Genomic DNA, 21,955 nt, shown 5'->3' with positions numbered 1-21,955 from the left:
TTGACATTCGCCATCATTTTGTCCGAGAAAAAATCAGTGAGGGTCTTATCAGTGTAAAATATGTTTGTACTCAGGATCAAATAGCTGACATGTTCACTAAAGCAGTGAATAAGATCACACTCTTGAAATGTATAAGAAGTATAGGGCTAGAATAATGCAAATTATTGGTTAAGTTTTTTTTTTTAGCTGTTCACTTGTATTGTTTACTTAGTTGTTTCGCAAAGTCTACCTAATAACGTTTATTGAGGGGGGCTGTTGGAAACAATAAAATCATTAGGTAACTTTGGTGTTGGTTTGAATAAGTTATGTTGGTACGACTGTAATAGAGTAAGTAAGAAAATAAATATGGCTAGTGTGTGAGAAATGTGTGTAATAGAAAGAGGAAATTACACAATATTAAGAAAGATGCCGAGTTTTAATATAACCTATTAACAGTTTTTCAGTGAAGCCATATTGGTAAGGATAGAGAAATTTATATTTTTTTGTAAAAGAACTGCAGTCTAGATTTAACACATATTTCCATTATCTTTGATAATGTTGGAAGGATGGATATTGGTCTATAGTTTCCAGGATGTTTTAATTCCTTGCTTATAGATTGGTATTATTCTTGCAATTTTACATTGGTCTGGAAATTCTCCAAGAGAGAAGGACTGGTTGATTAGGTTGACTATAGCTAAGTTAAGTGTTCCTTGTAGCTTTTTGAGTATAATGTTGATGATTCCATCTTTAGTCTTGTTATTTTTGTTTTTCAAATTTTTTATGCATCCATTAACCTCACTTACTGTTACTGGATTTAAAAAAATAGAGTTCACATTATTTTTAACTTGGGTACTGTAATTTATTGGAACTGGTTATGGTAGCTTATCTGCTAGGTTTTTGCCTACATTAGCAAAGAACACATTAAACTCATCAGGTACTGTCTTTGCTGGGACGTTATTACCATTACTGATTAGGTTAACTGCCTCTTGGTGGTTCTTGATTGGTTTGTTATGAATAATTTCATTTATAATTTTCCTTGTTTCCTTGGGGTTTTTAGCATTAACTTTGTATTTGTTGGTATTGTAGTGGGTAACTCTCCAGTAATAATTTAATAACGCCCAACTACAAAGAAAACTTTATTTTCACCCCATGTTTCACAGCTCCTTCCAAAATCACCGTTACAAGCCTCTCTCTCCCTCCAAAGACAAAGTTCCATATCCTTCCGCAGTCAATATTTGCACTTACTTCAACCAAATATACACTTCAAAGTAACATAAGTTTAACAAAAAAAGATACAAGATTTTAAACCACAAATTCATTTACTTTACCATTATTTAAACAGCTTACAATAACTTCTGGCAACCTATAAAGAAATAGTTCCGGCACAATATGGCGGCAGCATACAGCGATTTTGTCTCAAATAAAGTGAAACGTCACTTGGCCAATCACAGCTAACTAGGTCACACCACAACACTTTCAAACACCTGGCGCCAGCTGGACGGCCCTTCCTTACTCCTTCTTCCCAAAACCCGGCTTAAACTTAAATTTATAAATCATCTCTGCCAGAAATCACCGACAGAAACAAAGGAGTTATAGAAAACATTTAAGGAATGCAGAGACAAATATTTCCATACAAAACATAACACAAGAATAAATATTTTTTTATCTTCTCAAAACCCCACGCTAAAGAATCAATGTTAGGGTAGGTCAGTGCCTAACCTCCTTACAACCCCCCAAGTTAAATGGAGTTTGAGTAAACAAAATTTAACTTTTGCCTGAGGTATGTGCAAGCCGGCGACCAATTCTCCCTTAGTTACTTCCTTCCAGCTTTTACACCACTTACCTCACAAAACAAGATAGCCATTTACAAGTGTTCAGTTTTACTTAATTACTTTCTCTAACACTGTTAATAACAAGTCACAGAATCCCAATAGACAAAATTACAGACTTGTAATTAACAAACAAACAAGAATATACCCTTAGCACAAATCTACTTGTACACAACCATCAATAAAATAAACCCACATTGGCTCTTACCAACAACCCCCTTATGAGAGTCCCAAAATGTTTCAAGAGATTTCCTGCTTCAAGCCAACATGTTATGCAGGTTATCCCGTTACATCACTAACCACACGACAAACATCAAATCAAACAATATAACATGAAACAACTCTCGAAACTCCAATCAACTTGAAAATGGCGCCACACGATTGGATTCACGTTTCACTAATGTACGGCTTTAACAAATATTGGTTGAAGCTACCTCGAACACCCCTGCCACCAGTCAAGTGTCCAATCTCCCAGACATTTTTTCCTACTTCCCTAGTGATCCTGAACGGCCCTTCATATAGCAGTCCCAGTTTTTTCGTCTCTTTTAACATAAAATCACTTCTCCCACAAACTCTGAGCAGTACCAAATCCCCTACCTTGAAGTTACTGCTTATAACTCTCTGTTGTACTCCTCTCCTCAATGCTGCATGCTTAAGTTTCAGTTTAACTTCCTCTATCCTGTCACTAGTCTGATCCTCCTCCCCACTAGGAAACTTAAATTTTAGGGCTAGACTGTCCCGCTGAATTTTGCCACTGGTAAGTTCCTGCGGTGAAAAACCTGTACTGCTGTGAATGTGTTCATTAAAAAACCTATTTAATAGTGGTACAGCTTCAGCCCACTTGCTGTGCTGCTCATGGCAATAGGTGCGTAGCAATCTCCCTATTTCCCTCATAACACGCTCAATCGGATTCCCCTGCGGGTGCCTGACAGAGCTATAGATCACATCAACGCCCTTCCAGGCTAACTCCCAGCGCCAAACATCCGCAGTGAACTGGGTACCGTGGTCACTCAGTATTCTCTTAGGTACACCCATTCTTTCAAAATAATGATTGAGTAACTTGTCAACACATGCCGCTGCCGTGGCTTTCTTTAAAGGATAGCAAAGCACAAACTTGGTAAAAACATTTAATACCGCGAAAATGTACTGGACACCTCCCCTCGACTTGGGCAGTGGGCCATATAGGTCCACAGCTAAAAGATCCTCCGGTCCTGATGGAACAATCGGTTCCCATTTACCTTCCCAATTACGATTAGGGTATTTCGCCTTTTGGCAAATGTCGCAACTACTAATTATTTTCCTAATTGTCTTTTCCATATTAGACCAATAGTAGCTGTTACTTGCTAACCAAAATACTTTTTTGTTCCCAAAATGTCCAGTGGATCGGTGAAGATGCCATACTAATTGGTTGACCAATATCTTAGGTATACATAGTCTCCATTTTCCCGAATCATCCTTCCTATAGAGTACTTTACCCGTTATACAGTACCACAAAAGCAGCTTCTGGACTTGTGGTTGGTTGACATCTTTATTTTCATCTTCTAATACCCCTATGATCATGCCCCAGACTTCATCTTCCCTTTGGGCCTCCCCTAACTTGGTGAACTTCCTAAATAGTTCATCATCCTTTTCCACATTAATAATGGCCATAATGGGTCCTGCTCGGGGTTTCTCCTCCATAATTAACTCCCCTTGCTCTATTATCGTCCTACTTAGTAAATCTGCATCCCCATTCTCCTTGCCCGAGATGTAAACAATCTCCAAGTCATACTCCTGCAGAGCTAGGCACCACCTAGTCAGACGGCTCCCCATCAGTTTGCATGATTGTAAGAAAGCTAGTGAATGATGATCGGACTGCACTATGATTTTACTGCCAGACATTCCCGTTCCGTAACAGTATAGGACCTTTCAGCTGTATTCAAACTCCTACTCAGCATGGCTATCAGGTGTTCTTCCCCCTCCTCCCCTAGCTGGAAGCACTTTGCACCCAATCCATAGCTGGAGGCATCTGTACTGATGTAGAATTCCTTGGTGAAATCAGGGTGCCGGATTACACAATTGTCCACGAAAAGGGTTTTTGCCCTGTGGAAACTACTCTCACATTAGTCATTCCAATCCCAAACGCCATCCTTCCTAAGTAAATTCAACATAGGTGCCACCACATCTGAGAACCGTTCAACGAACCTTCGGTAAAAATTACACAATCCCAAAAATCCTCGCAGTTCTTTGACAGTTTTGGGTCGCAGAAATTCTCTAATTAACCTCACCTTTTCCGGGTCCGGTCTTATTCCCTCCGCACTCAACCTAAAACCTAGAAAAATCACCTCGTTCCTTAGAAACATTGTTTTGGATACGTTCAAGGTTAAATTCACCTCCCTTAGTCGGTACAACAACTGCTCAAGAATTTCCAAGTGCTCGCCAAACGTTTCTGTTGCAATTAGCACATCATCCACATAGGTTCGAACTCTGGATTCTAATTCGGGACCTAAGGAAGCATCCACTGCCCTACAGAACTCCCCTACACTATTAGGTAAACCAAAAGGCAGTACCTTGAACTGGTATACACGCCCCTTGTAAAGAAAAGCTGTGTATTTTCTATCGTTGACATGCAGTGGCACCTGCCAGTACCCCTTTACAAAATCAGTCGTGCTGATGTATTTACATCCATAGAACGCAGTGAACAATTGGCTGGGCTCCACTGGACTCTGCCTATCGGGAACAATTCTGCCTTTTAATGCCCTTGAATCTACACATAGCCTCACCCTCCCATCTTTCTTTCTAGCACACACCAAGGGGTTTACAAAAGGACTGTTCCCTCTTTCGATTATGCCGCTAGCTTCCATCTGCCTAATTTGGTTCTCAACCTCATCCTTACATGCCCAAGGGATCGGGTAGCTCCTACCTCTGAATGGCGTGTCGTCTTTCATGGGTATTCTGGCCACATACTTGGTGGTCAGCCCAGGTTCTCCCCGAAAAACATCTTTAAATTCAAGCAACAGTCCCCTTAACTGCATCCTTTCCTCCTCACTTCCTACCTCACATCGCTCTAACATATGCTTCACCTCCTCCTCCCAAGGTGTAGCGGTGACCCTTTGAATTTGTTGTGGGTCCTTTTCTAACATTTCGCCTAGTTCTTCCTCCAATTTACCCTCCTTCCAATCCTCCACACACTGTACCCTCAATACCCCCGGACTCCGGTCCAACCAGTTGTCACTCCTCACCATAGCATAAGGGTCTCCTTTAATGAAAATCCTAGCCTGAACAAAATCAACAACTATGTTGTGACTATGCATGAAGTCAATGCCAAGTATCACCTCCTTGGTTAATCTGGGTATAACCAGACAATTTGCACGGTAGGTCTCTCTCCCTAACTGAAAATCCAAAAAGATTTGCTTGTTTACCTTTCTGCTTTTACCCCTGGTGGCCCCAATTACCGTCAGCTGAGGTACGGGCAGTATGGGATACGTGAATCCCTGCTTGTTTAGCTCTGCTAGGAACTGTTCGGAAATCCCACTGACTTCCGATCCCGAATCAAAAAGGACTGCCACCTCCTGGTCCCCTATCTTACACATTAGTTCAGGCACACATACTTTATTTGGTTTCTGGGCTCCTTCAGACAATAAAAATTCTCTATCATCAGTGAAGATTGCAGCAGCCATGTGAATAGGCCTACACCCACCTAGCGGCCCTTCAACAGATTCGATCGCCCTAGCCTGACTGCCTAGGCTCGACGATCCACTTCGTTTCCCGATTGGGCATTAGAACGGTGGTCGCCGTTGCCTCCTCTCTCATCTATCTTACCTTCTTTCTCACCCCTCTCTCCCTGTCCTGCAACAGCTTTTCTATCATCCCCATCTACTGGCCCACTACCATTCTTCCCGTATCTCCAGCTACCTTGCCCCCTCCCATTACCAGATCCTCCTCCCTTCCATGGCCTGGTTCCCCAGTGGCTGTTATTGGAGTCCTGGTTACTGTTGCTGGTCTTTTCCTGAAAATACCCACCTTGGCTCTGATACCCCCCACTTGCTTTGCCATGGCAAAAATTATCAACCCCCAAACTCTGTGGTTGTCCAGACGCACCTCGTGGCTCTCTCCAAGCATTGATACGGTCTAACTCCTTAAGTACCTTGCGCAGCTGCTCAACAGTGGATATATCCTTTCCTACCAGTGCCTCTTGTACATGTTCAGGTGTTTGTGAATACACAAGAGTAACTATCTCCTCCTCACTGAATGCTGTATCGTAATACCTACTACGCTCAACTACCTTGCTAAGATGGGCCTCTAGCTGCCCTGCCACGCATCTCCCCTGATACAGATTCGCTCGATCTATCCCTTGCACCCTTTTCCCCCAGTATTCACTTGTAAATTCTTTTTCGAATTCTTTGAACGTGGTAATGCGGTTTTCACTTAGCCTCAACCAATTCTCACCTGTCCCCACAATGGATCTCTTTGCCACAAAAAGTTTTTCATCTTCCGAGCACCCATAAACTGCAAAAAATTCGTGTAGTTTGCCAAGATGCTTCTTTGGGTGTACCCTATCCTGCCCCGAAAATTTAGGGATGTCTCGGTCCTGATATGGCTGTGTGAGACGCCTATTTCGACACATACCGTTTCCACTACACCCCCCAGCGCTAAGTTCTCCCTCTATCATAGCTAACTTTTGACTGAGGTTCCCTATCTTGGTTTCGTTCCCGTCTATCTTTCGCCCCCACTGGTTCATCTCATTGCGAGTTTGTGCCATGGCTTCTTCCTGCAACCTACTTTCGCTTGATAGTTTTGCTTTAGCCGTCTCTAGCTCTTGATTAACACGCAAAACTTCCCCTCGGCTGCTGGCCATCATTCCCTCTAGGGATGTCAGCTGATGTTCTATGTTTTTGACATCAAGTTGGTGAGTGTTTACTTCCTCCTCCACGTTGGCTATTTGCTCCCTAATGGCCACCTGTTCCTGGACTAGGCTGGAAACTTGGTTTTCCGCTTCTGCTAAACGACCAGCATACCGCTCTTCCAAAACCTCCTGCCTCGAGCGAAACTCTGCAAAATCCCCCCTGATCTCTGCTTTGAAATTTTCCAACTTTTGATGGTGTACCGCAAACATTTCTTTAATTAGTGACGCTAGATCCTGGTTACTCTCCCCTGCTGGCGGAGGTGGTGTGGATATGTCCCCGACAGATTGTTCCTCCCCTTGCTCTACTATTTCCCCTTGCTGATCGAGCACCCCAACACTTACTAGTGGCAGGTCCTCCAAACTAGCGCCTGTTGCGCTACTGGCTAGTGCCCCAGTTGATCGAGTATTTACTGGCGCCATGTTCAAAGACAAAGATATTATTTACTCATACACCAGTTACTCTAAATATACAAAACAAAAAACAAACATTTTCCCTTCCACTAAACCCCACAGGATCTCGAACGTGTACAGCTAATCAATGATCAAAGAGTACAGTTCCAACTTACACCACTGCACCTTATCCTGTTTTGCACGTTTTTATGATTTTTTTTTTACAAAGACCCTACATAACAAAAGTGCACAACTACTTCACACAGAAAAATATAACACCGTCAATAGGCTATTAACACAAACCGACGAGTCGAAATACTTTGCTGATACTGTGTAGGTAGGGGAGTGTGACGGTGTATCTCCGACCTTAATTGATGGGTTCCCTGGTGACCGCTGCGAATGCCGCCATGTCGTCCACAGAGTGTCCTAAGCCGTTGTCCTCTGCGAGCTGTCCCACGCTGTCGCCTATGCCGCTGTAGACACGTGGTCGTCTCTGCCGCTGTAGACACTTGGGCTTCACACGTAGAATCACACTTCCTCCCGTGATTACACCGCGAGTGACTATTTACGCCGCATTCGTTATTCTGCACTTTACAGACCTCTAGTCACGCTCCCAAGATGATTACACCGCCCTTTGTTTCCGCTGCATTTGCCACGCCGACGCCGACCTTTTCACAAACTCCTTTTGTCCTTTTTTTTTTTCACTCAACACTGTCTATTGTTTACCCGAGTACTCAACTTCGTCGGGTCCCTGTTCGGGCGCCAAAAATATGTAGTGGGTAACTCTCCAGTAATAATTTAATAACGCCCAACTACAAAGAAAACTTTATTTTCACCCCATGTTTCACAGCTCCTTCCAAAATCACCGTTACAAGCCTCTCTCTCCCTCCAAAGACAAAGTTCCATATCCTTCCGCAGTCAATATTTGCACTTACTTCAACCAAATATACACTTCAAAGTAACATAAGTTTAACAAAAAAAGATACAAGATTTTAAACCACAAATTCATTTACTTTACCATTATTTAAACAGCTTACAATAACTTCTGGCAACCTATAAAGAAATAGTTCCGGCACAATATGGCGGCAGCATACAGCGATTTTGTCTCAAATAAAGTGAAACGTCACTTGGCCAATCACAGCTAACTAGGTCACACCACAACACTTTCAAACACCTGGCGCCAGCTGGACAACCCTTCCTTACTCCTTCTTCCCAAAACCCGGCTTAAACTTAAATTTATAAATCATCTCTGCCAGAAATCACCGACAGAAACAAAGGAGTTATAGAAAACATTTAAGGAATGCAGAGACAAATATTTCCATACAAAACATAACACAAGAATAAATATTTTTTTATCTTCTCAAAACCCCACGCTAAAGAATCAATGTTAGGGTAGGTCAGTGCCTAAACTTCTTACAGTATAGTAATCTATTTTTAGTGTGCGTTTTAAGTTATTAACACTAACACAGCATCTGTTAAAGTCACCTTTCAAAAGTAGGTTTTGGGGATTCCGCTTTAATTTTGTCCATAAAATATTTTTCCTTTTAGTTAATTCAAGGAACCCTTCACTTATCCAAGGTGCTTTGATTATTTTTTTTCCAGACATTTTAGTTATTCTAGTGGATTCACTGATTCCATTATTATAGTGTTCTATAAATTAATCATCAATATCATTGATGTTATTTTCTATAACTGAATATTGGTTTTTATTGCCATCGTCCGGGTTCTCGTGTTCGAGACCGAGCGTGTATCCTAGCGGGAAATTGGCTCTGATTGAAATTATGTTCCGGGAGGGCGCCAGCCTAGTTCATCGGCTAACCAATTGTGGGTCTTGTGGGTGCGTTGCCCCTGGTTGGCCCACTAGGACCGTCAGCGGAGTTCGTGGTTGGCGGGGCCCCTAGCTGCTGTAGGGATGCTCAATTCAATAACAGACACGAACTCGATGTTTAGGTGGTCGTTGGCACGTCGCGCACATGGGGTGCGGAGCAGCCATTTAATTAGATGAATTGTTAGTCACAAATTACACTTGCACTACACTGGTACGTTGCACAAAGAATTACCTTACAAAGTTACAGTTAGTCTACTATGAGTGCTCTGACGTACTGTCACTATGTTAAGCCCTCATGCCGGTTGAGGGGGAGGTTGATTGGAGGTGGCCAATCCCGAAAATGGTTAACAGGGCGGCGTCCGGATTCACTCGTGGGAATCGCGGCCCGCATTTAAACTAGACACAAAGTTTACTCGTAGTTGTCGTCGGTGCCTGTGCACTCGACTTTAGCAAAAGTACACTGTTATCGGGAGTCGGCCCGTGCCGTATGGTGAACTGCCCTGCGTAATGTCTCCTGCGGGGAGTTTAAAACTTAAGCGGCTGGGTTAGGCCCTACACCGTAAAAGGACCGGGGACGCACGGGGAGTTAACGTAATGAAGCAAAGTGATTTGGTTTGAATGACTATATTTACCAGAAGTACTGTTCTGTGTTGACAAAGGATGATGGCTCCCCGTGGAACGCACGTCCGCCCCGGTCTGTACTGGCGTCTGGCGTCTGGCCTTGGCGCGAGGGAAGGTCTCAGCGTTCTCTCGCGCCAAAGTTTCTAAAGTTCCGTTATTCGGAAATTATTTTAATAACAAGGAGCTGAGAGTGGCTATAAATTCGTACATTAATTATTAATGATTAATCTAATTGGCAGATACTCTTTAAGAATTATGGTTAACAAATTTACGTAAATTAAGTTTAAGTAATAAGAGTCACACTAGAGACTGTTCGTCACTTGTTGACTGCTCCAGTGGCTAGTTACACATAAAAAACAGGGAGGTAATATTTACGTTAACACAACACTAATTCAGGCTGAAGGCCGCAAAGGGGCACTCACAAACTTGTTAATGTATGTTAACACGTGAGTGACTCGGGCACTACTGCGTCGCACTTTCCTTAGGCGGGGGTTTTAATAATTAATGTGGTTGTTATTAAATTATGTTTGATTATTCGTGAACAGAGGTCGTGGTGTTTAACTAATTAAGCATGGCCCTTGGTTCTACCTGGTCCTCAGGGGCTCGCCTGACTCGGGTGGGCCATGGCTAAGGGTGCGTTCCGTTGGCGGGGTCGGATACTGGCGGTTGCAGGTCAGGCTTTGGGGTGGCCTTCAGCCGGACGACGTCATCATTAAAGAATTTTATAGCTCCCCTGAAGTTAATAGGCCTGGAAAGAGTGACATAACCAGGTTGTCTATTTGTTACACATTTCGTTTGCTCACTTACACAAAACAGGAGGGCATTGTGATCTCTAAAATCTACTGGAAAGTTAAATACTTGTATATTATGTGTATTGTTATTAGTTAATATATGATAAATTAGTGTAGCAGAGGTGTCTGTTATTCTTGTTGGAAGCTCTTTATTACATTGTTGTAAGCCTGGGCTGCGAATGAGGAGATTGTAGGCTTTTGCAATTTTGGTGTTCTTTAAAGTGTTAATATTAAAATGACCTATTGCAAATGTTGGTTTCCTTAAAGAATCTACCATTATACCATTATTTCTTAAAAAGTCATCCATAAACACTTTTGCATTTTTAAGTTCTGGGTTGTAACCTATTACCTACTACATTCAATTCACTATTACCCTTTTTAACATTAACCAACATTATACTATGGTATTTCTCACATTTATGGAGTACATTACATGACCAAGATTTGTGCACATAAATACCTACTCCACCCCCTCTACCAGTAGCTTTTTCCGAATGCTGAAAGGAATATTCTACCATATTATAAAACTTGGCCATGCTATTGTTGATCCAAGTTTCTGATACTAAAATAATGTCAATGGGTTGAAGCTTACGTACCATAATTTCCAGGTCTTGCATCTTATATTTAATACTTCTAGCATTAACATGAATACCCCTTACCTTTTTCTTTGAGCGGCACATCCTAGCAAAGTGATTATTTCCGTTGCATGAATCATACTTAACACCATAAGCTGGGCATGCAGGACGCTCATATTTTTTACCACAACGGTCGCACTGAAATCGCCACTGATCTTTGTTTGCATTTTGACGTTCTGAATCATCCTTTTTACCATGCTGGAATGTATGTGTCGGTTTCCGATGAAGCTTGACTTCTTGTACTGCTGCAGACTCCTCTTGATACTTTGCAAGGCGCTTCGTTGTCACTTCTGTAGTTCTGCCCGCATCCATTGTTAGAACCAGTGTGAGGTTGTGTTCTTTCAGTAGACGCTGACTCAAATTGGTATCCTGAATGCCGCACACAATACGAACCTTTATGAGATCATCCCGCATTAGACCAAACTCTCAAGTTTCAGATTTCTTCCGCAACTCCGCAACATAACCGTCGAATGATTGGCCTTCCTGTTGCGAGCACGTAAAGAAAACACGACGCTCAAATGTGACGTTACGCCTCGGTAGCAAATAAGTATCAAACTTGGTTAGCACTGTTGGTAAATTACCTACTTCATCGGTGGCAAATTGAAAAGATTCATAAATATCATCTGCATCATAGCCCATGGAATTGATCAGAAGAGCTATTTGTCTGCTCGGCGAAAGATTCTCCCCGCAAATTGCCTCGTGGTAGTACTTGAATTTCTTTTTCCATTGAATCCAGTTGCTGGCAACATCCCCGTCACGCCGAAGCTTCTTGATAGGCTTCACGAACGTGTCCATGATGATGTTACTTTACCGACTACGCCTTGTAATGGTATTAAATAATAACACTAAAGATTACTTAACTTCCTTTATTCTCTGTCCATCGCCATTACTACATTACCTCCACTCCAATGTGACCCACTTCCTTTCAATGCCAACCTCTGTACATTGTAGTTCCCACTTGCTCCCATGACAACATGTGAACTCATAAAACTCATAGTTCCAGCATGGAACTCTCCAGCTCTGTTACAAAAAACCTTGCTATTCCTCCTTTAATAAACATACAAATGAGCTCCTGGTTTCCAACAAAGGCGTTGTTCAATTTAGTGAATTATTAGGCCTTTCTGAATGTTCAATAATTTCAGATTTTAAAATGAACAAATATTTATTCATATTCAGTTTGATTTCAAATGCTTACACTTGTAAATAAGGAATTGTATTTGATTGTATTTGCAGTGTATTGTTGTAACTACGTACTTTGAGGTTGAGTCATTGTTGTACTTAATTAACATGTACCTACATATCCAGGACAGTGTGGAATTTGGATATGTTTTTTAAGTACAAAACAAGCCTACAATAAGCATTTTGCCACTTTTGCAAAAATATCCCCCAAAATTGTTTATATAATTTTTTTTGTAGTGTTTATAATAATAATTATTATCAGGAACTAGCTATTGCCTCTCCACAAAATCATGTACAAATACAAGTGTTCATTAAAATATGACCTTGAAAGTAAAATAAAAAAAGCAAAATAAATAAATTTCTCATGCTTGCTATTTGAATCCAAAATTTGTATTGGAAAATATTTTGTTCTATGCATTCAAATCCAAATCCATCTAAATAACTGATATTCACTCAGATCTGTTTATTATTTAGTAGATTCCTTATTTTCATTACTTAGTAATTTTTAATTATTTGTGCAATTTACTTCACTTAAAATTATCCCATATACTTGTGCTTCAAAAGTATAAATGCCCCTCATGTAACTTTAACTGCATATTTTTAGAAATATTTCTGGTCCCTGTAAATTTATAAAACATCTATGTATTTCACTGCAGTGTTTTACATAAAATTTATTTTATGATAATTTTTTTTGGGTAAGGTAAATTTGCAAAGGTTTGAAAGTGGTTTTAAATTATTAGCCTGTTTTCATTTCATGTAATTCCTTTAAACAACAGTGCGATCTTACAGTACTTAATGAATGCTTTCTATACCTATCGATTCAAGATAAAGATGATTAAAAATATGAGAGTAGTGTTTCAGGGCATAAAAACTCACTGCTACAAGTTTCTCTGAGGGCTAAAGAAATGTAATGTGATGATGGAAAATTAATCTCTCCACCAGCAAACCCATTAGCTCACGGCCACATTCTGTGCGTGAAAGGTTGAATTTATTCAACTTTTTTTTGGTCTATGGTTAATTCTGCTGGACTGCGATGATGGTTACCAGGAGGGACTGGGTGGTTGAAATTTCTTCAATTCTACAAAACAAGGCGGCGCTGTGGTCAGACTCTGAACTTGCCTTATGGAAGACCCCAAGTTAAAATAAAAATACAGCCATCTTGACTTTGTCCTTTCATAGCTTCCTGAAATCTCTCCAGGCAGGCATTTTTGTCTCGTCACTGCAGACCAAGACTGATTCCTTCCCTAACATATTTGGTTTGTGTTGATCTGTGTTACTGTCACCGAAAGTCTTGTTGTTGATTATATCTTAAGTTAAAATAAAAATAAAAACAATTGTTAGGGGCATAGATTTGTTGCGAAAAGTTTTTGAGACCAGCCTTGTGTTACATCATGGTAGTATCATCTGTGTTTCGTGATTGGTTGAGTTTCTTAACTGTATGATACAACATGGTAGCATCGTCTGTGTTTCGTGATGATTCGTTAAAGTTTCTTTTAGGGATATGCCCACACGCCCACAAACTGCAGCAATTTTGTGTTGAAAGGAACGCGTCCTGAGGCACGGCTTCTCTTGCAGAGGCCGCTGCTGATCACAAGGAAGTATCTGCTGGCACGAGCCTACCTTGTTGCAGTCTGATGAGCAGTGAGGATTTTTTTGTGAAAAATGTCTTAATTGATAGCCTTGTGATTGCAGATAGTGTCAATCGAGGAGGACAAGGTGTTTGACGTGAAGTACGTGCGGCACAGCCCGAAGCTCTACTCGCAGGGGGGCATCGTGGGCAGCAACGCAGACGATGTGAAGTCCGACGGCAGCCTGCGTCTCCACGTGGGCCGTATGAGCGTCGTGCTGCTCTACAAGCTGCTGGTGGACTTGCAGGTGAGGGCGCTGCTCGCTCGTGTCGAGGGGGAAAATAGGGGACTTGCACATGCATTTGATCAACTGTTTTTCATTTCATTCTTTTCTGTCTTGATTAACAGTACTTTCATTAACCAATGTTCCATATCAACCAAGCTGACCTAAAGCACCATTACCAGCAAAAACCATTGAAACTTCTGCTTGAGAACATTGAAAATGATCTAACTGTTCATTAAAGTGTAAAGAAAATTAACCTCTAAGAGGCCATTTACTTGGTGGGATAATCATGGAGTGACGTTAATGAATATCTGCACTGAATAAAACCAGGAAAAATTTTACCCTGAAAAATGATACCACTGGGCCAATTGAAAACCAAGACGATTTTGTTATTCCATCTGTGTTGTCCGAGATTTTGCTTATCCTAGGTTGCAGTGGTCCACATTGACTCTGTTAATCGAGACTTTACTTTAGCTAAACACTGTTTGTTTGTAATTTGCAATTAATGTAAAAAATTAACATTATAATTCTAGCAAATATACTACATATTTAAAATAAATTTTATTTCTATATTGAGTAATACATTTTCTATGTTAATTTCAAGTTTGAAAATCAAATCAATAAAATCTGTAATTTTTGAGTTACTAGTGTTGAAGTGAATTTCTATCTATAACAGTACAGCAAACTCCCAATTATCCATGTTAATATGGACCCACTGATGCTTGGTCAATTGAAATCCTGAAAAAAATGTTGGATAATACACAGTAAGGGCTGCACTTGAATTAGGATCAAACAGTATAGTTTTCTTCTGTAGAACTCTGAGCACAAGAAGTCTTTGTGTGACCCAAATTTTTTAGATGTAAACAATGTGGCACTGTGTTGGCATGTGGTCTTTTTTCATCTGCTGGAGAGGCAGCAGTCTCTCACTCCCCCCCTTCCTCGTATTTAATTTTTCTACCGCTTGGTGACAAGTTATTTTTTACCTTCACAGTTTCTGATCCTTGCATCAAACTTGCATGCAGAGAAACTTGTACCAGACTGGAGGATTATATAGGAAGCATTTTAGTACACCAATTATCCGAGGTGTGCTTTTCACAGACCTAACACAGGAAAGAATTCATAAATCAAAAATTGATGCACCAATACATTTGCATCTTGCGGAGCTATGGCTGCAGTGTTCGTGATGAAATGTTGCAATTAAAAGTGTGGAAAATAAATAAAATGAGAAAACAATATTGGTGGTGTTATGAAAACCTGTTGTGATAGACACTTGAAGATTGACTTCATGTACGTTGCTAGTTCATGGTCATTTGCAATTGCAGAAGAGGAAAAATAACTCATAATGCTCAAAACAAGATAGCGTAAACCATGCACACACAAATTCTGGCTATTTTTTTTCCTTCCCATGTCCCTTCGTCTGGCTGATTGCCAGCCAGTGGCATCACTAGTCAGGCACCTGCCGGACAGACAGGCGGCGGGCGGAAAGTAGTATAACAACACATGAAACAAACAAGACGGAGATTGGAGACGCGAAGCAGCAGTCGGGTATCCCCCTCAGGATTAAGAGTTTACTGTACTTAGTGGAGCAAGGTTTCACTGGTGGCATTTCATTATTCACAAACAGCTGTTTGGTCACAGTGAAACAGTTTCCATTGCTTGCTTGTCAGACATCACAGAGAGCGAGCAATTGTCATTATTCATAGTGCATTCCAGCTAATAAACCCATATGGATTCTTGCTTAATATAATTTTTTTAGTGAAGACCACATTCTATTATGAAAAAACTTATTTTAATATGTCTTCTGTTGAAACATTCGTATGATTGGCTATGTTTTTTTTAATGATATTTTTTTTTATACACGACTGTCTCAATAAGATTATACAGTGAAAAGTCTTAAGACTAGCCTTCTGTAGTCTAGCACATTCTGTAGTTTGACATATTTTTTTAATCTGGCACCAGTCCAGCCACTTATGAACAGATTTTTTTGAATAGACTCCGACTGTTGACCTTGGCGAACAGGTCATGTAACTGTGTTGCTGGCATTATCAGCTTGTTCAGAGTTATTGTCTATTTTATTTCATTACAGTGTTTTCTGTTTTCAAGAGGGTTAAAGACTGTATCAACCATAAAGCACCGTGATTGGAAGGTGCAGCGAGTGCTGGTTCTCCTGCCTGCCGCAGGTGTTCGTGGAGCCATTCCTGAAGACAGGGCTGTTGTTGCAACTGGCTGCGGCGGCGTGGCGTGCCGCGGAGCTGCGGCTGTCTCGCCTGCGCGGCTGGACTGCCCGCCTGCACGTGTCTCTCGACCTGCACGCCCCAGCGCTGCTGCTGCCACAGAAGACATCCTCTCCCAACCTCGTCATCCTCAACCTGGGTGAGGCACTTAGCAGTGGACCTGACACTAACAATGCAACCATTGTGAGAGGTTGTGCAGAGCACGTACAATCAGCCCCAACATTTTGGTGTCTCTCATTTACATTAAGTTAACAAATTATCCACAGCACTGCTGTCTAGCTCCAGGCTTGACCAAGAGCCAGCCAGTGAGTGTGATGTAATGACACTGTAATGAGTTGGATGACCTGAGTTAGACTTTTGAAGACAAGGAATTTGGAGAAATCAAAAGAGATCATGTGTGGAAGTTCGTGGAGGTGGGCAGGGAAATAAGTAACAACAGTTTGTGGGTGACATGGTTCTGAACCAGTTGAGTTGTGGCTCTTCTTTAGTCAGCGGGTAAGTGAATACTGATGTGTAGGTTATTGAATTCTATAACAGATAAGCTCTTTTTAATTCCAATCAAATAGAAGTTGAAGGAGAACATGGAGTGCATATAGACGGCCCTAATTCACATGAACGCACTGTGCAGGAGACCTGAACGTAGAGAACTTCTTCAAGGAGGTGTCGCTGGCGCACATACCCTACTACAACAGCAGCCACTCGCCCCCCGGGGAGGCCCCCGTCATCGACAACGCTCTCGTGAGGCTGGAGTCGGTGCAGATGTCACGCGCTGTCATGACCCTCGCTGGCTCGCTGGAGATACAGGTACATACCCTGCCACGTGTGTGGTGAATTACCCTACGTACATCTCAGATGATTTCATAGTTGTTTTGTGAGAGAATGTATATTATTGGGGAAATGTGACGAGTAGTACTGATGGAAGATCTGCTTTTGTGTGTGAGGATAGATGGACGTAATGAAGTTCCATAGGTGTGTTAGGCGAGATATGATGTATATGAGTTTTAAGGCTCTGTACATATTAAGTGTGTGAGAAGACAACTTCTTCAATTTGAATCAAAGTCAAATAAGAAGATCTCAGTCTTGGCCAAAGAGTCAAAGTCGAAGTTGACTTAAATATTTTGCTACATTAATTAAATCCATAAATACAACTTTGAATGCTTGAGTAACATTTTTAATCAGCATATCTTACATACTACACTCTGAATAAGAACAACGTAAAACTTTTTTGAAAGTTACCCAACAATAAAAAACAAAAAAAAATGTAAAACAAAAAATTACTGACACGATAGCAAGTATAACTTGTGAAACATGAACAAATTACATTTATTGCACATAACTAAGCATATTTTCAAATATCTAAAAACATGATGTACAAATTCCGAAACAATATGCACAATTTTTATTTATTTTTTGTTATGTATATAAGTGTACAAAACTCAAAAAATATAAATAATTTAAAATTTGGTATGAAGAAATTTGCTTTCTCTTTCCCACTTTATGAATGTACAACTTAAATGAAGTAAAAAAATTTTAACATTTATGTACATGCACTTAGTATAAACTTAATCTGCTATACAAATATATCATAGCTGCAGATTAACACAGTTGTCTGTACATTATCATAGTCTGATATTGCTAATTTGTAGAGTTGTGCGAATTTTCGGTATACCGACACCGAAATCAAAATTTTGCTACTTTCATTTTCGATTTCGGTAAGAATTTCATCTGTCGAAGTTCGTTTTTAGCAAAATATTTCGAGCCAAACGAAAGTTCAATAGCTTACCGAAGTTTGTTTGTTCTAGTTGAAAAAGAACTCGTAATTTAATAAAAATGTAATGTCTTTATATGATTTGCATATGTTATTACTAATAACGTAATAACATATGCAAATCATACAAAGACATTAATTAGAAAAAAAGATTTCCGTTAAGATTAATTGATGTGGTGATGAAAAAAACTCATGTTAATGAAAATACGGTAAAATCTTAATGTGAACAAACATGGCCGATAAAGTAAACAAAATTCAAACGTGATTACAGTAGGCCTAGGTATGAAAACAAAATCATGCAATATTTGAAAAATTACCTGATTCATTTGCTTTAAAACATTAGTGTAGGTACTATATTCGTAAAACATACATTCCAGAACTGTTAGTACACTATTTAGTATTTACCGTATACACATAAACAAAGAACGTACCTACTTTTATTCACGCACGGCAAAACAAAAACATTGTCGTCAGCTTTATTTAAATTTTACATACTCTGTCCTGCATATAAAATCCTCTCAATACACAGCCAATTAGACAAAAAGGTCAACAAGTCACTGCGAGTAATGACCACTCGGCAGCAACCATTTGTTATGTTTTGTTTTGACGATGTCCCTTTGCTAAGTCTACAGCTTCCTGAGCTAGCCATGTGTGACAGTGGTGCAAGATGGCGGCCGTTCCACAGTAGTCACGTGTTTTTTCGTCAGTACCATGCACGTGATAAATATATTATCATAGACTGCGACATTGTGTACGACTGTAAAGGAAATAGTCTGTGCGCTGAAAGATCTGGATTGATTCTTGAAATTTACGAGTGACATGGGGCTGTGTTGTGTGGTCTAGGACGGATGTTGATTATATTAAATATTACATATCCTATTCTTGCGTGCCTGATGCAGCACGTGGTAAACATGAACGAAACAACTCGCGCATGGCATGATGTGCCAAAAGAGAACAGATGATAGGATAATTATAAAAGCCTAATTTTAAATCTGAAACAAGTTCATGTAGCTTTAGTGCATCTCAACCTTAAACTGGAGTAACACAAGCATTTTGTTGGTTCGTCATCTGTAGAAAATTTCAAATGACATTTGAGGTTATATTGTATCCTGCTAGCATGTCATCAAACATGTGTTTATGAACTTGTCATTTTTAAATACATCAAAAGTAGTGATGGGTCGAATCCCATTTTTCCCGAATCTGAATCTTGAATTCGAATCCCAAACAGTACCTTGAATCCACCCCTCGAATCCGAATGCAGATCTCAAGGGTTAATTATAAAATAATATATAAGTTAAGAGAAAAAATTAAACATTACACAGAATTATTTAACCCTTTAAATTTTTATTTAAAAAAAACAAACAAGCATTTTGACACGGTCTGGATCAAGACGATTCCGTTTTTTGTCACATATGTTTCCTGCAGTGCTGAACAAACGTTCAGAGAACACTGTGGCAGGTGGTGAACACAAATATTTATTTTGGTTTATCCTTTGAATATATATACTGTATAGAAGTCGCCAGCCCAGGTTAAAATTTCTAATACGGTTTTGAGGTAGTTGGTTAATTCACCGCCGCAATCGCCACCATCTCTAGGGCATCGACTTGTGGTGGTCCCTAGCGGACAAGTGTCGAACTCTTCAAACACCCCTTCCCCCTCCTGTTGAACGACGTTGAGCTGCAGTGAATGATGGATGAGGGGTGCGGGGAATGACAGCAGGCGACAGCGCTGCGCTCTAACGTGTAAATAACAACTAAGACGATACAGAGCGTTACGGCAGCGCACTGCAGCGGTGAAGTTCCCAAGCTGCTCATCATACGCTTCTGAAAAACGTAGAGTAAATCCTATCCACTCGCGACTTCTATACAGTATATATATTCAAAGGTTTATCTTCTGCATTAGACGAACCAGTTTCAGTTATAACTAAATTTGGTTCATCTACATTCTCACAAATATTTTCGTTAGGCTTACTAACTGAACGTGATGCGGCCCTAACATGAACTGGGTGTAGCTTCAAATGTTTTTTCATTGCACTTGTTGTTCGGCTCGTGCCACCACGAGAAATGTTTTGTTTACAGTGATTACAGGTAGCATATTTAGGATTAGCATAAACTGAAAAGTGTTCCCACACTTCACTGAACATTTTGACCTTCTGTAAATCTAGTAAATTAAATTTCTTGCATTTAAATAACACTTTCACACCTTTCCTACAAAAACACCATGATTTCTGGAATTCATGTATTCACGGAAATCGGAAAACTAAATTCAACATCCGAAGGAACAATATTTTGTAATTACCAACATGACATTTGTTAAAAGTCCCAAATGAAGATAAACATTTTCTTGAAATATTTAATGGAAACTGAAAGGCACCATCTTGGCTTCAATGGTTTTTGACCATAAGAAATATTGTCGTTTGTCTTTAAAAATTTAGCCTCACTAAAGCATAGTGATTAATATGCCCGAAGCTAAAAGTGACGGGGTGTTTTCTCTAGTTTACCCATTAAAATTCTTTATATTAATATTAGTTATTTATTGTGTTGCTCAAAATGATTGGCTAACAAATTAATTGTTTGGCCATCATGGAATTCTCAGATAATACATATTTTAACATTGGTAGTCTACACAAAACAAACTTGGTCCTAAAAAAATTCATAAATAGAACGTGTATCAGAATATTTAAAATTGAATCGCGATTAAAATAATAATTGTATAATGTATTAATTTTTGTCATTCATTATTTCATTGTTATTACTACATGTGCGACCGTAACTTGTGATGAAAGTCGGTATTATTGTTGTATTACTAAGTAACAGATTTCTCGGTAAAATTATTAAAAAAAACAAGATTCATATTACTAGTCTAGATCCTAAATGTGCTTTATTTTATTTTTTAGCATATTCTGAGAATACATCTGTGATTTATGCCTTATTTAATGCCAATGTAGCGACAATGCATCAATGTTCATGAATATAAAGTAAGATTCCCAAATCAGTACATGCTTCATAATTTTTTAAATGATAACGAATTAAAAGTACAAAACCTCAATAGGATGTGTTCCACGGAAAACGTAAAGAGGCCACGTAAATTGTAAGTATTTAAGTTTTTAAAGTACTACATTTACATCAATATTTTTCCCAGAATCCCTAATCTTTTCCCTCGAATTTCGAATCTTTCAAATACTAGAGATTTGGTGAGATTCGAGGATTCGAGGATTCGACCAGCCAATCCCGAATCAAAAGGCACCAACATGATAATAGAATTTATTACTGAAGAGCAAATTTTGGGGCACTTTTTTCCTTTGTTAATTAAAATTTTTTGCTTAACTTTAGTTAAGAATAGATTTATCTCATAGAAAAATTCATTTTCGTTTCACTTTCGTGAAACTTGATAAATTTTCTTTCACTTTCATTTCGTGTGGATGAAGTCACTTTCGTACATCACTACTAATTTGCAGAAACATTAAATTTTTTTGCAAGAGATAAAATGAAAAAAAAAAGTAATACTAAAACATGTTTCAAAATGTCACAGAACTCAACATCAAGACAAGAACAGATCATAGGTCAATTAACAATAGTTTTGAATTTAAAAAATTTTTTGAGTTATTTTTGAACACCAAATTATTAGATACTGCAACTACAAATTTCCATATTATACGGTTGTACTGTTCGCAGGGTGGTTTCATTACGGAAGGATGTAAAGTGTCCGCCACTTATGTTAAAGGCACATGGACCTGATGGAGACTCCTCTCAGGGCATTACGTGACCCATGTGGGGAACGAGATTTGGACCCTCCTTATGCACTTTCTCAACGCTACCACTGCTCTCAGTGTTGGGCATGCTATAAACATAAGATGTTACGGTGGGCTCTTAAGGCATTCCACATGCCTGATCCTTGCAGCTGTTTGGTACATGGGAACATGGCCAGACACGGTTTTGCAAACACATTTTTATTCATTGGCGTGA

At 39.7% G+C, this 21,955-nt stretch overlaps 1 protein-coding gene across 1 annotated transcript in view; it reads left to right on the top strand.

Moving 5' to 3' along the window:
• Positions 1-21,955, top strand: part of LOC134539961 (intermembrane lipid transfer protein VPS13A-like) — a 392,760-nt gene that overhangs the window by 166,184 nt on the left and 204,621 nt on the right. Inside the window, exons 22-24 of the mRNA XM_063382355.1 lie at positions 13,830-14,012; positions 16,169-16,361; positions 16,851-17,026. Of these exons, the coding sequence (XP_063238425.1) occupies positions 13,830-14,012; positions 16,169-16,361; positions 16,851-17,026 (552 nt within the window). The remainder of the gene's footprint in view (positions 1-13,829; positions 14,013-16,168; positions 16,362-16,850; positions 17,027-21,955) is intronic.

The sequence above is a fragment of the Bacillus rossius genome, chromosome 1, assembly GCF_032445375.1.
Source record: "Bacillus rossius redtenbacheri isolate Brsri chromosome 1, Brsri_v3, whole genome shotgun sequence".
In the NCBI taxonomy this organism is placed as follows: Eukaryota; Metazoa; Arthropoda; class Insecta; order Phasmatodea; family Bacillidae; genus Bacillus; species Bacillus rossius.
This window is presented reverse-complemented; position numbering and strand designations above follow the sequence as displayed.